The sequence below is a fragment of the Macrosteles quadrilineatus genome, unplaced genomic scaffold (assembly GCF_028750875.1).
Source record: "Macrosteles quadrilineatus isolate MER2022 unplaced genomic scaffold, UCM_ALF_1.0 Scaffold_1__1_contigs__length_201487025, whole genome shotgun sequence".
NCBI classification, from domain to species: Eukaryota; Metazoa; Arthropoda; class Insecta; order Hemiptera; family Cicadellidae; genus Macrosteles; species Macrosteles quadrilineatus.
In genome coordinates this window covers 200644980-200659356 of record NW_026542594.1, presented here as the reverse complement: position 1 = coordinate 200659356, position 14377 = coordinate 200644980, and the positions used below count along the sequence as shown (strand labels likewise).

General features: G+C 35.7%; 1 protein-coding gene across 2 annotated transcripts in view; it reads right to left on the bottom strand.

Moving 5' to 3' along the window:
- Positions 1-3104: 3104 nt before the first annotated feature.
- The window catches only part of LOC128994292 (transcription elongation factor SPT6-like), a 46369-nt gene continuing 35096 nt past the window's right edge, over positions 3105-14377 (bottom strand). The window contains exons 30-38 of one of the 2 annotated variants that reach the window (XM_054418730.1): positions 14089-14226; positions 13200-13311; positions 12866-13002; positions 11944-12146; positions 11461-11637; positions 5225-5323; positions 4701-4798; positions 4156-4403; positions 3105-3445 (exon numbers count right to left, since the gene is read on the bottom strand). In XM_054418730.1, coding sequence (XP_054274705.1) covers positions 4180-4403; positions 4701-4798; positions 5225-5323; positions 11461-11637; positions 11944-12146; positions 12866-13002; positions 13200-13311; positions 14089-14226 — 1188 coding nt within the window. In that variant the 3' untranslated portion in view covers positions 3105-3445; positions 4156-4179. The remainder of the gene's footprint in view (positions 3446-4155; positions 4404-4700; positions 4799-5224; positions 5324-11460; positions 11638-11943; positions 12147-12865; positions 13003-13199; positions 13312-14088; positions 14227-14377) is intronic. The other variant, XM_054418739.1, reaches the window with a different exon arrangement.

The window sequence follows — 14377 nt, the reverse complement described above, 5'->3', positions numbered from 1 at the left end:
TTGCATTTTATTTGCCATTTTTTCATACGGCTATAAACCTAAGAACTTTGCAAAACTTTTGAGAAGAGTTTCATAAAAGTGAGCAAGAAAATAGCAGTTAAAGTATTCATAATTAAGCCAGTTTACTGCCTATTAACAAGTTCAAAACCGCATCTGGCTTAACGATACAATTCTGTGCTTCCCACTTCACTTGGTTGTTGATTAAGTTTTTATCACACTTTTAACAGCTTCTTGCTGGAATTAATTAATTCCTTTGTTCCTCCAATGCATAAAGAAGCAATACTACCTTTGCGATGGTTTTGCTTACTTTATGGCTTCATTAATAGATAAAGAATCAACTTGGGACTTTATAGAGTAAAGGTACTTTAAAAAAGGTGAAAGGATATCATCAATAGTCATAAGAAATTATGTTGTATTCATAACTAAATTGACTATTGACATCTCATCTGCATGTTAAAGTTGTCACCAGTTAAAAAAAATCCAAATCGAGTTAATTTGTAAAAAAAACTTGATTTATATAAATAATTTCTGTCATGCGCAAACACTAGTTTTCCAAAAGAAAACTAATGGAATGGCTTATTTGTGAGCTATAGCAACTTTAACGACTCATCAACTTGGGTCAGCAACAAAAAAAATAAGAATTAAGAAAATAGTATATTTCATCACTAGGGCCTTTTCGACCCGAGATCAAGTTTTTACGATCAATGTGAAGCCGAGGTCGGAAAATGAGAGAGGGTTGAAGAAACTTGCCCGTGTGATGAACTAATTTTTCGTCGTTTTGCACCATTATTTCAACAAACCATGTTGCAAAACCGAAATAGTTTTCAAAGATAACCTCAAAAATACTGCCAAGATTTTATACAAAAAAAAAAATACTGTTTTCAGTTTCATTTGATACATGCAATTAACAATCCAAATAAATATACAACTGAGTTGACAACAGCTGATTATTACTCCCTAGGGGCTAAAATTCTTTTTACTCCCTAGAGCTTTTTTTCTGTGGCATTCATGACTTTTTTAACAACTATGTTATCTTTTTAACAAATTTGGTCACAGTTGGTCCATATAGATGGGATGGCAACTTCAGTCCCCAATAGTTAATTCTAATAGGTTCTTAGTAAACACTGATTTAGCACACATTGTTCAATTACCTAAGCATCCACATGTCAGTGGAGGCACCCATGGGACCCAGCAGTACAGAGGTTGAACAGAGGGGAGGTTTAAAGAGGGAGGGGGGGGGGGAAGAGACACATATCTCTAGTGGACAACTTGTGGTAGAACCTACTTCATGAGTAAACATACAAAGGAATTACTCATCAACATATGGGGAAATGGAGGTCTGTTTGTGTTAACTTAGGATTTCTGATGGTATGGTCCCAAAGAGAATTTTAAATACAAATTTCAGCCTCAGAATTAATATAAAACATATAAATTAGTCTAGAGGATATTTAAAGGATTTGTGTGAACCAGGGAAAGACACTTCTTTGTAAAAAGTGTACAAATGAAACATTATTAACAAAAAGTGTAATCTAATATAAAACAATTATGTTGAAACCATTTATCTAACAATCATTTCACGATCACTGTGTAACTTTTATTGAACAAAATATTTTTTAACATAAGTTTCATGACATGAATAATTAAGTGTCGACAAAAACTGACAATGCAATATCTTTTAACATTCAACATGTGTTGTTTTGTTTTGTTTGGGTATGCATTTACATCAGTCTTATACTATAGCTCAAATTGTATGTTTCTTTTAGTTAAAATTTCTCTTCTATTCCCTTAAATCAGCTTATAATTTTTCCCAGAAATGATGGACGTATGTAAATTTACGTACCTCCTTAGTTTCAGGTCTTTACCTTTACTGAGCTTTCACCCAATTGCTGGTATTAGTTAGTTTAAGCAAATGACATTTCTTTGGCAACAATACTTTTTTTAATTTTTGCAGTTAATCTATACTTAATCTCTTCCATGATGGGATTGATGTTCAATGTTTTTCAGTCATTTTAATTTTCCTTCTCTGACTAATACCTGTTTTTGGTTTTATGCTTGTCGGTTGAGTTTTCTCTTTTCCCCATAGGTTTATAGTATGGTATAGTAGCAATATTAATGTATTTTTCAAGAAACAATGTGTATTTTCTTTTTTCCCAATGTTTTCTTCCTTGGCCATTAAATTTCAAACTTTCATTTTTCATAGCTCTCCCTCTCTTATTCTTCCTTCTAGTGACTGTCAACATGTTAAGCCTGAAATTAAAACATAGTCATTATTGCAATGAGATTGTATCTATTTATTAGAACACACTCGAGAATTTTATTGAAGAATAAGTTGTTAAACAGAGTACACTTACCAGAGGAAAGTCCTGAAGGCATGTGACACAATACAAATAATGCACATTTTCATGCCACAACATGAAACTTGTTCCAAATATGTAAAAAAAATAATCATGTAATTTACTTTTACAACCTTAGATACAGTCAAGGGTTTGATTGATTGTCCGATATTTTACTCAAAAGCTCATAAGAAATAAATATATTTGGCAAAATTTATATTAATAACTAATAATTTCAAACCTGCACTTGAAACATACCAGAGGATGGACAATTAAGTACACAGATTCATACCATATAAAGATCTTCGTACGCATAAGGATGACTAATCTATTAGAGACAAAAGACAGGATAAGTATGATTACCTTAAAAAATATAGGGAAGCCTATAATCTTCAAGGTAAGCTTGCTTATCCTGTGCTTTGTCTCCTTAACTGTCAGGCAATAAGCACTTTCTAACACAACCTAATCCTTAGAGAGTATGTTTAATCTAAAGTAATCTTATTGACAGTAAAAGTATACAAAACCAATGGTAAAACTCAATCTATCTGGAAGACTTATCATACATAGCAGGGTTGCCATGTTTGATTAAAGAAAAATCAATAATCTAGCCAGCCCCCCTACCCCCAGATTAACACAGGCAAAAGGGACCAAAGACCAAAGTCAGGACTGTCTCACAGAATCGGGACAAGTGGCAACCCTGCTCCCTAGGTTATTTAAACTGTTTGTAACAACTAACAGAAATGCACCTACTGGAACAAATAAACAAACACATTCAGTATATAAATAATACCTTTATTAAATATTTACAGATCACTGTAAAATAATTTTGAAGCAGTTTCTTTAACGATCAAATTCAAAAATAACATACACAATAAACATCTGTCACCACTACGAAAATGTTTACAAAATATAGTAAAAATGCTATTCAAGATTAATATGATTTTGAATGAGATTTCAAATGACCACAACTATCTCTATATTTTATCAACCATGTACAATCATAAATTAGTGATAAAACTATGCAAATCACAAAATAGTATAAAATTTGTAGGGAAGGAAGAAGATAAAAACGGTCGATACTTTGACCTTAGATGAACTAGCAGTGAAACAACCTGAAAATATATAAATAATTAAATTCTTTATACAGCAAATATTATTCTAATATATGCATTGATAGAATTACAATTATTGTATTTAAAAAGAAATAATCAAATAATAGGGTGTCTACTAATTGATGCAAATAAATTTCAGTGACTTTAGGGGGATACAACTTTAAAGGGGACAATCTCTGGTATCAATAAGATAAAGATACTTTTTAGGGACTTAAACATGAGATAGTTGGGCATAGAATATTTTGTACAGTAGCAATTATGAACTTGTTGCCTACTCACAAAATATGTTCGCTCTCTGATTCTGCACTATGAATTTAACAAAAGACAAGTTTGGAAAACTTTATTTTAGTTCGGCCCGATTTTTTCTGTAACTTATGGGATCTTAAAATGAAAATCAGTTACTTTTCAGTGACTTCCGTAACTTCAGTGACCGGTAGACACCCTGTATCTGCAAAACACTGTAAATATGATAGAACTAGGTTCTAGTACAATCTTAATGGTTTGCGAACTTGTTTAAATAAACATTGGTACCAAATTTAATTAAAATTGGATTATATTTCAAATACAACATCTAATAACAATCACCTTTGGGGACCAGGAGCGTAACAGTTAAACAGAAATAGCCTTAAAATTCCAACCATTGATTATCCAAAAAAGTTTTTGTACAGTTCCACATAAAGTTACTCTTCATAGTCGCTTACCCGTCTTACCTAACATTCTCAGTCTGTTCAGTTTCAGTTCTCGTTCTCGTCGTAGAGCGGCGTTGCGTCTCCCAGGCTGCTCTCTATCATGGACCTCGGGCTGTTGATGGTACGAGGGGTAGACCGCCCAGACCGTGGCGAGGGAACGTAGCGGGGGGACTTGGTGGACCCCAACCCATACGGGTCATACGGTCCTGTCCCAGGCGGCAGACGGGGCGACTTCAAACTGTCAAAGTTACGAGGAGATTGTTCGTAACCTGTGAAAAAAGTTTACGTTAGCAATATTCTTAGCTGGGTGGTTAAAATGCTCGTATGGTAATCAAAAACTTGCCGGTTTAATAGTGAGAGAAGTGTAGCTTGTTGATGGTTCAAAAATGGGCCAAGCTGTCTTTGATTGGGGTTTTAAATTTAACAGTTCAAAGCTACACAGGTGATTTCACTCCATTCTACACTCACTAAGGATTCAAATTAAGATTACAATATGCACCTATGTGTGCATCGCTGAAAGAATTGAGAATTGATCAGATTAAAATGCAGTTTTTAGTACAACATACCTTGGCGGGGGGAAGGCTTGTACTGGGGCTGCCGAGGGGAACGCAAGTTATTCCTCGGAGTCATCCTGCGATCTTCATACCTGCTTGGAGTCGAACTTCTGCAAACAAACAATCACTGTTCTTGACAAATACTCTTTTAACAACAATATTTAAAACTACTTGTAGTTTTAGTGGATGTTATTTACTCATTATTTTCAAAGTTTTCAAATTCTATATGTGTTAGGCTATTCCCTAAAGTAGAACCAGTGCTGATATCTGCACTGAGAGCAACTGATGTCTGCCGTTTGCTCCCAACTCCGCTAATTTCCTTCAACATTGCTGACAATGTTACGTGTGGATACAGCATTAACATATTTTTGAAACCTTTGGTCTGATGCCAGATAATTGAAGTAATAAACCCATTTAAGTTTGGAAAAATACAAAACCTTCACCATTTATTTTTATAAAGTTGTGGTTCTAAGACCGCTTAATACTTCTACTCAACAAGAATCACTTTGTTTATTGCTTGTCTACTATCGACTCACCCTTGCCGAGGTGTCGTGTTGGTGTTTTCTCTGTTCTTCAGTTTGGCCCACTCTTCAGCCGCCTTGCGCCAGTCCATGGGATCCGTCGGCATGTTGGTCCTGTGAAACAACCAACTTAATCAGCTGTTCAAACACATTTTGTTACAAAAACTTTTACTGGGTAATTCAGACACAATTGCTTGCAACTGTTTATTAGTACATTGTTGTTGTTTTAGTAGGCCTACGTTTGTCATTGTTATATATCTTTTGTTGACATAATGGTGGTTTTTTTAAGAAAAGTATTGCGACCTCTTTTATGTTGCATTTACTTGTCTACATGGGCCACAGAAGCCTGTGCGTGGAACGTATCCAGCAAAGCAAGGGGTGAGCCGGTACTCGGTACAATACAAGAGAACTTTAGGCCTACTGATAAAAAGTAGTGGCAGGGACAGGATCCGATCCTTGTACATTGCTGCCTTGGGCCCGAAGTCCGTGGCGCTACCGACTGAGCCACCAACTCACTAGCTCTATGCAAATTTAATTTGATGATCATAATGCAGTTAGACATAGACTATATGATTGATTACGGTACTTATTAACATTTCGTAAACAATTTTAGTCAATTATCAATTACAACCAATTCATCATTGCTCTAAATGTGGCAAACAATTGCATCGATTTGGATGTAAGGGTCAATGTCACATAATGGGTGATTTTGAAGTCCTCTGGGCACAAATGCAAAATAAAAATACTATTTTAAGTAATAATGTGTTGTTATTATTATCCAACCCCTTACCTTTCCAGCAAACATAGTTTTAGATCCTAATAATAATTTATTCAACAAGAAAAGCAGGACTGTTTATCATAATTTGCCAGTCGTTCACTGTCCCCAGCCTAATGCCGTAATGTTCACTCAAAAAATAAATACTTCATAACCTCACAATTTTGCAATATAATGGAACTATAAACATCGGGAGATCGTCTGCTCTCAATAACAAGCAGTAATAAAATGCTAAATACTATGGGGACCTTTTTTTTTAATTGTCTAAAGGCAGTCCCCAAGGTACAGCATGTCAAAGACGTTTCGACGAAATGGGTTCTAGACGAAACGGGGCGATGCGTAATTTGGCGGCAAAACACATTTTAGTGCTTGTGATGAGTTTGCGCAGTAGCCACATCTGAACAATTTTGTGAATTTTAAGAAGATTTTTGGAAATGAACTGATAAACAGGTAAGAAATGCAGCAGTACCTTAATTAAGATTCAAGTCGTTCACTTTAATAACTCACAAACTTTGCAACTTACAATAAAAAGGATTGCATATTCTGACAATGTTTCTAGGCCTAGAACCTAACCTCAAATTGGATGCCAACGCAGTAAATGTAGCTTTTCATAGACTAGATTTTAGATCAGATTTGCCAGTCGTTCACGCTCCAGTCGTTCACGTGAACGATGTTGAATATCGTGAACGATTGGCGCAATACTGGCTGTACTTTAAATGTCGTTGCTCTTTTACAACTATAAGGTTTAGGGTATAATATTTTATTGCTAATTTATGTTGTATTCTTTAATTTTCATGGTAAATTAATTATTTTGGTGATTTTACTCTAACTTTGTATTAATAAATATATGCCGCCTGGTAGCAATTCCAACGTATTGGCTTTGATTTTACCGTTTATATATCAAGTAATCGTGCTTTTTTATTGTTTTAGTTCTTGTGAGTATGTGTTTATTAAAACCCATCTTAATTAATATAATTTAAGGGTAAATAAGGATTTTTTTTCCAGTTAGTTCCTTTGAAGATGGTTCGGCAAAAGAATCTTTCGGAAAAACAGAAATATGAACGGCAAAAGGAGCTGGCCAGAAACCGCAAAAAGAGACAGTTGGAGAGGATGACAGATGAGCAGAAAGAAGCCAAGAAAAAATACGATAGGGAAAGGATGGCCAAATTAAGAGAAGAGAAAAAGGTGAAGAGAATAGGTGACATGACTCCTAGAGAACAACGAAAGATGCGAAAGTATTGGAGAGAAAGGCACCGTGTACAAAAAATAAAGAAACAATCTCTAGAAAATATGCTTGAGGATACTCCACCAAATTCTCCTGAGACCAGAGTTGAAAATGAATCTGCACAGAGGAAAAGGGGCAGAAAACAAGTTAGAAAAGATAAAGCCAAAGTATATCGAACCGTAAAAAAACAGAATGAGCGCATACATGAATTGGAGAAAAAAATTGAGAAGTATAAGAAGAGATTACATAGAGAGAAGAAAAAGGTAAAAGTCATGTCTACCCCATCCCCGAGAAGACAGGTTAAAGAAATAGTAGGAAAAGAAAAAATATCTCCTAACATAAAGAAACAATTATTTCTAGGACTGACGTTAAAAAAACAACTTGAAACACAGTTAAAAAAAGTGTCCAAAACCAAGAAAAATAAACAAATCATACGTAAAGTTGTTGGAAAAGACGTTTTTCAAAAGTACAGAGTTCAGAAATATTTCAAGAACTTGATTCCTACCAAAAAGAATCTTGCTTCGAATGAGGCCTCTTTTGACTACTCTAGAAACAAGAGAAAATGTATCCAACACAAACTATCTGCCGAGCTAGTCAAGTTTTTTGAGGATGACAGAGTGAGTAGGATGTGTCCTGGCAAGAAGGATTTCGTCAAGAAGGGTAACACAAAAAAACAACGTAGAGTGCTGCTAGACACAATTGAAAATCTGCACAAGAAGTTTTTAGCAGAAAATACTGATTCAAAAATATCACGCTCTACGTTTTTCCGAGCACGGCCCTTTTGGGTCACGTTTCCGAAAATGTCGGATAGAGAGACCTGTGCATGTATTAAGCACTCCAACATGCAGTTATTAGTGAGTGCTTTGAAGAACACAAATGTTATTCAAGAACGCAATCCCAATGAATTAATTAAATCTGTCGTGTGCTCAACAGAAAATGAAAGGTGCATGTTGGGACAGTGCAAAGATTGTAAAAACAAAACAATTGAGCTAAAATCCCATGACGACTTCACGGTCAAATTTTTTAAATGGGTAACTGTTGAAGAAAAGAGAAAAATAAAAGACAAAGTAAGATTAATCAAAAAAACAATAAAATCTACAGAGAGAAAGAGAATTACACAAATGAAATCTTACCTGAAAAAGGAACTTGACGCTTTTAAAAAACATACTTATTATGATAAACACCAATCCTCAACACTAAGAACAGTTATTGACTCCATTAAAACCGGAACACTCGTATTTAGGATTGATTTTTCCGAAAATTATGTGGCAAAGTTTGCGTCTGAGGTACAATCTGTACATTTTGGAGCTTCCAAAAAACAGATATCTCTTCATACTGGCGTCCGATATGCATCAGTTGACAACAGCAAGGTTGATCCACTTTGTTTTGCTACAGCTTCAGACAATCTGGACCACCAGGCCCACGCAGTATGGGCTCACATGAGACCAGTATTGGAAAGATCGGCCAATGAATTCCCAAACACACACACTGTCCACATATTTTCGGACAGCCCGTCGAGCCAATACCGAAACAGGAACAATATGTATTTAATGAATAACATGATGCCTGAGTTTTTCCCCAAATTAAAAGTTCTTACATGGAATTTCAGTGAGGCCGGACACGGCAAGGGTCCCATGGATGGAGTGGGCGGGACCCTTAAAAGAGGTGCAGACCAAAAAGTGCTTTGTGGCAATGACATAACATGTGCTGCAGAATTTTTGATAGCTCTAAAAGACTTTAATATTCTCATGTTTGAAATTCCTGTTGCAGACATAGAACGACTGAAAACCGTGTTGACTGATGTAAAAGTTCCCCCCATTAAAGGTGTGATGCAGGTCCACCAAGTGACATGGTATAAAGGTGGTCCTATGTACACCCGCACCTTGTCTTGCTTCGACTGCCCCGCTAGCGAAAAATGTGACCACTATCATTTTAGCAAAATTAATCTTGTTGTTGACGTGGTGTCTAGCAAAATTCAAGGAGATATCCACCCCCCTCCTAAAACTAAACTGTCAGTGGAAGATGTTTATACTTCTTCTGATGAGGATGATGATGTACGATCTCAAGCTTCACCTGATTTGACTTCAGGCCCTCAAGACCTTGTTAGTATGTATGCTGGAAACGTCTGTGGTCCCATACTTAAAAACGAACTGGTTTCGGATGTTCATGTTATTGTGGAGTACCCAGTCAAGAAAGGGAAGAAGTTTGAGAATAAACAATACCTTGGGATCTGTCAAGGCGGGGTAATAAACAATGAAGTGGAAGTTTTATTCCTGAAAAACTGCGAAAAAGAAAACACTTTGTTTTTTGCTAACGACAAAGATCAACCGTCTGTGCCGGTATCACAAATAAAAGCAATTGTTCCCACACCAACCATGATCCTTAAGGGAGACAGAGTTTTTTATAAATTTAAAAAAGTTGTTTAGAACACCAACAAAGTAACATTGAAGACAAGGGACTTATTGTTAGCTTAAAAAAAATGTTATTTTTACCTTATTGATTAGTAGGCCTAGTTAAGTTTTTATTTTCTCAATGGTAGATGTTCCTTCTATATATATTAGGCCTACAATGTTTACCTGCTATGTTATTGCTATGTTGTTGCTGTTATGTTATTGTTATGCGTTACCTGTAAAAAACTACCCTACTAAATTACGTTTTGTGATAGTAACAAATGTATAAAATGGAACTGACGAAGACTATCCAAAATTATGTTGATGGCAAGGGACTTCTTTTGTTTGCTTTAAAACATGTTATTTTTACCTTATAGATTAGTAGTTAAGTTTTGTTTTCTCAATGGTAGTTGTTCCTTCATTATATATTACAAAGTTTAAATGTGTTACCTGTAAGAAACTACCAAAAATTAGGTTTTGTGATAGTAACAACAAATGTGTATAATGGAACTGACGAAGACTATCCAACATTTTGTTGATGAGAGGGGACTTCTGTTTGCTAAAAAAAAATGTTTTTTTACCTTAAAAAGATTTAGATTAGTTGTTAAAAAGTTGTTAAATATTCTCAATGGTAGTTGTTCTTTCATTATAACATCAAATTCGAAACAAAATGAATCTTTCACAAACGACCAAAGAATGTTAGGCTATGTTTGTAATTTCATAAAAAAAAAGATTTCATTAAAATATTGTTGAAACATTACATTTTGGGTTTACATTTCTTAAAATTATATCCATTACTCTGTGTGTTTTTCAGTAACTTACTCCAGTTATACGTTGTTCAATGCCATCAATGCCAGTAGTTCACGGTCAGCGCCAGTAGTTCACGGTCAACGCCAGTAGTTCACGCTTACCAAAACAAATATATTTCACTAACTGCTTATCCTATATTATGATGTTTATGTGTTTTCTGATACATGCCATACTGGCAATCATATTTCAGTACAAACAACAATTTACTGTTGAAATATTTGTCATTCATACTAAAGTTTCGTCTGCAAAGTAGAGCCAATTCATTTTAGGTTAGCTAAAATTGTCAAAATTTCCACAAATTGAAGGAAATTAAATATTTTGGTTTCGTTTATTTGAATTTTGAAGGGTATAAGTAACATTTATGATGAAATTTTTAATTTAATATCATTTTTACTATTTTATTTTTGCCAATTCATCAGCGTGACCGACTGGCATTTTTTGTGTGACCTTCAAGATAAAAATAGAGTTATAAATTAAGGTAAGTAAAATTCAGCTCTGCTGATTAGTATACATTATTCCTTGGTAAATACTGATTGTAATAGGCTAGTAGTATATCGATTTTAAAAGTAAAAAATAATTTTTTTTACTTTCCTGAAAATTCATCATTATGTGACATTGACCCGTAACATGCACAAGGGCCTAGGTTTTTAGGGGTTTTTTGTGAGGTTAACAGGCAAAATGAATGTGAATGAATACAAACTGGCAAAAGAAACACAAAACTTAACTATACACAAAACATTGGAATATTTCAGTTGTTGTTGATAGAATTTTCAACTACCTCATACACATCCTTTCGTTGAAAATGCTATCAGGGAAATATTCTTATGTTTTATGTACAGTGCAAAGTTTTGAGTTTCTCGTGCCAGATTGGATTAATTCCAATTCCAAAAAACCTGCAATATTCTCCTTAAAAACAGACCCTTGCACAATGTTAGATCCTTAGCCTTGATTATACCAATTTAGTTTATTTTATAAACAATTACAGTAATTTCAAATCTACGTATTTTTGTCCACGACCAGTGTGATTTGTTTCAAAGACCACGCCACTGACCCCAGTAATGACAGGAGTCTGGAAGTACGCAATGGTAGTTGGAAGGAAGCGGTGGAGTGTTGAGGGGAGGGTACAAGAGAAGGGTGGAAAGAGGAGGGGGGAGAACAGCTGGTGAAGCTCTGGGTCGGGGAGTACGGAGAACTAGGAGAATAAGGACGCGCAAGAGGCGATAGTCTCCTGTAAAAGACATATTTGTGTGAAAAACATATCTACTGCACAACAAAATAACACGATGAAATAAAATTACAAATTAACTCTTATCTACAATAATTTGTTTAAATTGCAATTCTAGAACACTTAAACTAACCGTCTGATCAGATGGCACTAATTTCAACAGAATTATAGAAACAAAAAGGTTGGCTAAAATAACAAAATAAATAAAATCTTGTCTTTTAAAAATGGATCGATGCCGAATTGAAAGAAGGAGTAAATAGGTTACACATTAGTTATAAACATTTATAAATAATTCCAAAGTCAACTCACCCAGACACTGATCTAGCAAACTGCTGTTGCGGAGGGGTGGGGGTAGGTGTATGTTGAGACGGAGTACGGCCCCCGCCAGGTGTGATGGTTCCAGGGTGTACAAATATTGGAGCCGCAGCAGACGGAGTCTGTCCCCCATAGCGGGGTGTGGTTGTGGCGTGGTACGGCGTCATAAACGGTGTCTGCGCCGTAGGGGTATACGGCTACACAAAAACGATCAAATTATATTTCTACATTCATACAGTATTTTATTATTTTATTCTTCTTGAGATTTAGGATTGTTTGGTGTAAAAACTTCAGTACATCCTTTATAAATGAATTTCCAATCATTATATTCATGTTTCTCATATTGGTTCAATTGTCATGAGGAGAAGAAGAAGAACCCACAGAAAATACACTACATTGTGTCTGTGTCCAAGGTATGAAAAATTTAGTTTTAATTGTTTTCAACTGAGAAAGAATGTAATTGCTTAGTTGAAAATAGTTGAAAATGCTGCCAATGACAGTGAAATATTATAATGTTTTGTGTCTAGAGTAAAGTGTTGTGTCTCATGTGCCAGTTTGGACTCTTTCCCAATCAGGTAAGCCTGCTCCTCACTAAAAATTTATGGAAAGTTAGGTGGTTATAATGTTAAGTGGTTGATAGATGGTATGTGGTGTGACGATAGGATGGTAAGTAGTAGGTGGTGAAATGTAGATGGTAGCATGTTACTTCATAGGTAGTAGGGTGGTATACTGGTAACGTGGCAGATAGTAAGTTTTTCCCACACCTTCACATCCTAGTCTCTAGACAGCTCGCTCCGAGCATGTAGAAGATTGTTAGGATGTAAATGGTAAGATGGTAATTAGTAGTCCGGTATGGTTGGATATGGTAGGTTGGTAGGATAGGATAGTAGACAGTATGTGGTATGATAGTACTCACCGTGTTGGGGTAGGTAGGCATGGTGTAGCCGCCAGGAGTGGTGGGATAGTGCGGAGTCTGACTGGCCACCTGAGCCAGGTTGTGCAGCATGTGTGGGTTCATGTTTTGAGCGACCCTGTGTAACGCCTCCGAGTTCACTGAAACATTACAAATCATCCTTCAAATAACCAACAATCACAATAGTTATTGTAAACATTCAAGTATGTGACAATCTCCATCAATATACGATTGAATAAATTCTGTAGGTGTTAAAATATGTGGTCATGTCATGGTATACTCTGTTTTAGATTCATCATTTATGATTCATTGAACCATAGTCGACGTTAGTACTCACTGCTGATGTTGACGTTAGGTGTGTAAGGGTTGTGAGGCGTGGTTGCCCGCCCTGTCATGATTCCGGACCTTGGAGTACTTGGAGTGCCTGGGATGGGATCCCGGAAATGTTCCTGGAAACAGGATCATAATAATTAACGACATTGATGCTGTTTGGCAAAATATTTTCCATAATATAGTGTACCAAGGATTATGTGACGTTAAACAATTATTTATCCAAATAGGCTTAACTTGAGGCTATATTTTGAAAGAAACCCAAAGTTAAAGTTGCTAATTAGAAACTAGGAACACACAGTTCAGCTAGGCTTACTTGAGAAAATTAGAGACCAGAGGGGGGGGGGGGGGTGATAGACGGGGTCACAAAACATGACGCTGATATTTAACCCTATCTTCTATTAGAACGAAATAACACACACAATCTAGCTTTTTGATCTGTTATTATTAATCTATTAGTCCCTAAACCTTTAAAGTAAGCTAGTTAACCCTTACCTGTTAAATACCTATTTAGACTGTTGACAAATAGTGACATGGACAGTGGTAGAAAAGACGAAAGTACCATCTGCAAGGGCCCAGAAGATTGAAAGGGCAGATTAAACATACACCAATGACCATCAAGATTATAAAAGTGTCGTCCCCATCTTAATGATTGATTATTGATTATTGATTATTGAGAATGTTAGTTTTCTCTTCTACACGCACTTTAGATTTTACACAAGGTAAACCGTCAAAATTACCTATTCAAATCTAATGAATTTTTTTGCAACCTTACAAGCCTTGTAAAATCTCTTTGTACTATGAAACACTTGACTTCCGCCAAGAACATTTTCTCATGAGGTACTTAAATCACAATTCAAAATAACATAGAGTATGCCCTAGTGGGGTGTTCGTACCTTGAACCACTTGAAGCACATGCCGATGGTGTCAAAGGTTTGACCTCTGAACCGGAAGCCCTCTGGTGTTACGGTGATCAACTCGTGTTTGCATTTGTTCCTCGGCAGGTAGGACAGGAGGAACTTGCCTGGGTAGTTCTGTAAACACAGTGTAATTTCATGTCCTTGCAGACATAAGGTAGTAAGTTCTTTGAAAAGTGAACTAGGTTGTATCGTCAAGTGATGTGTTCAAAAAGTGTAGGTAAATTCATGAGTAAAAAAATACCACTGACTGAAACATAAATGAATA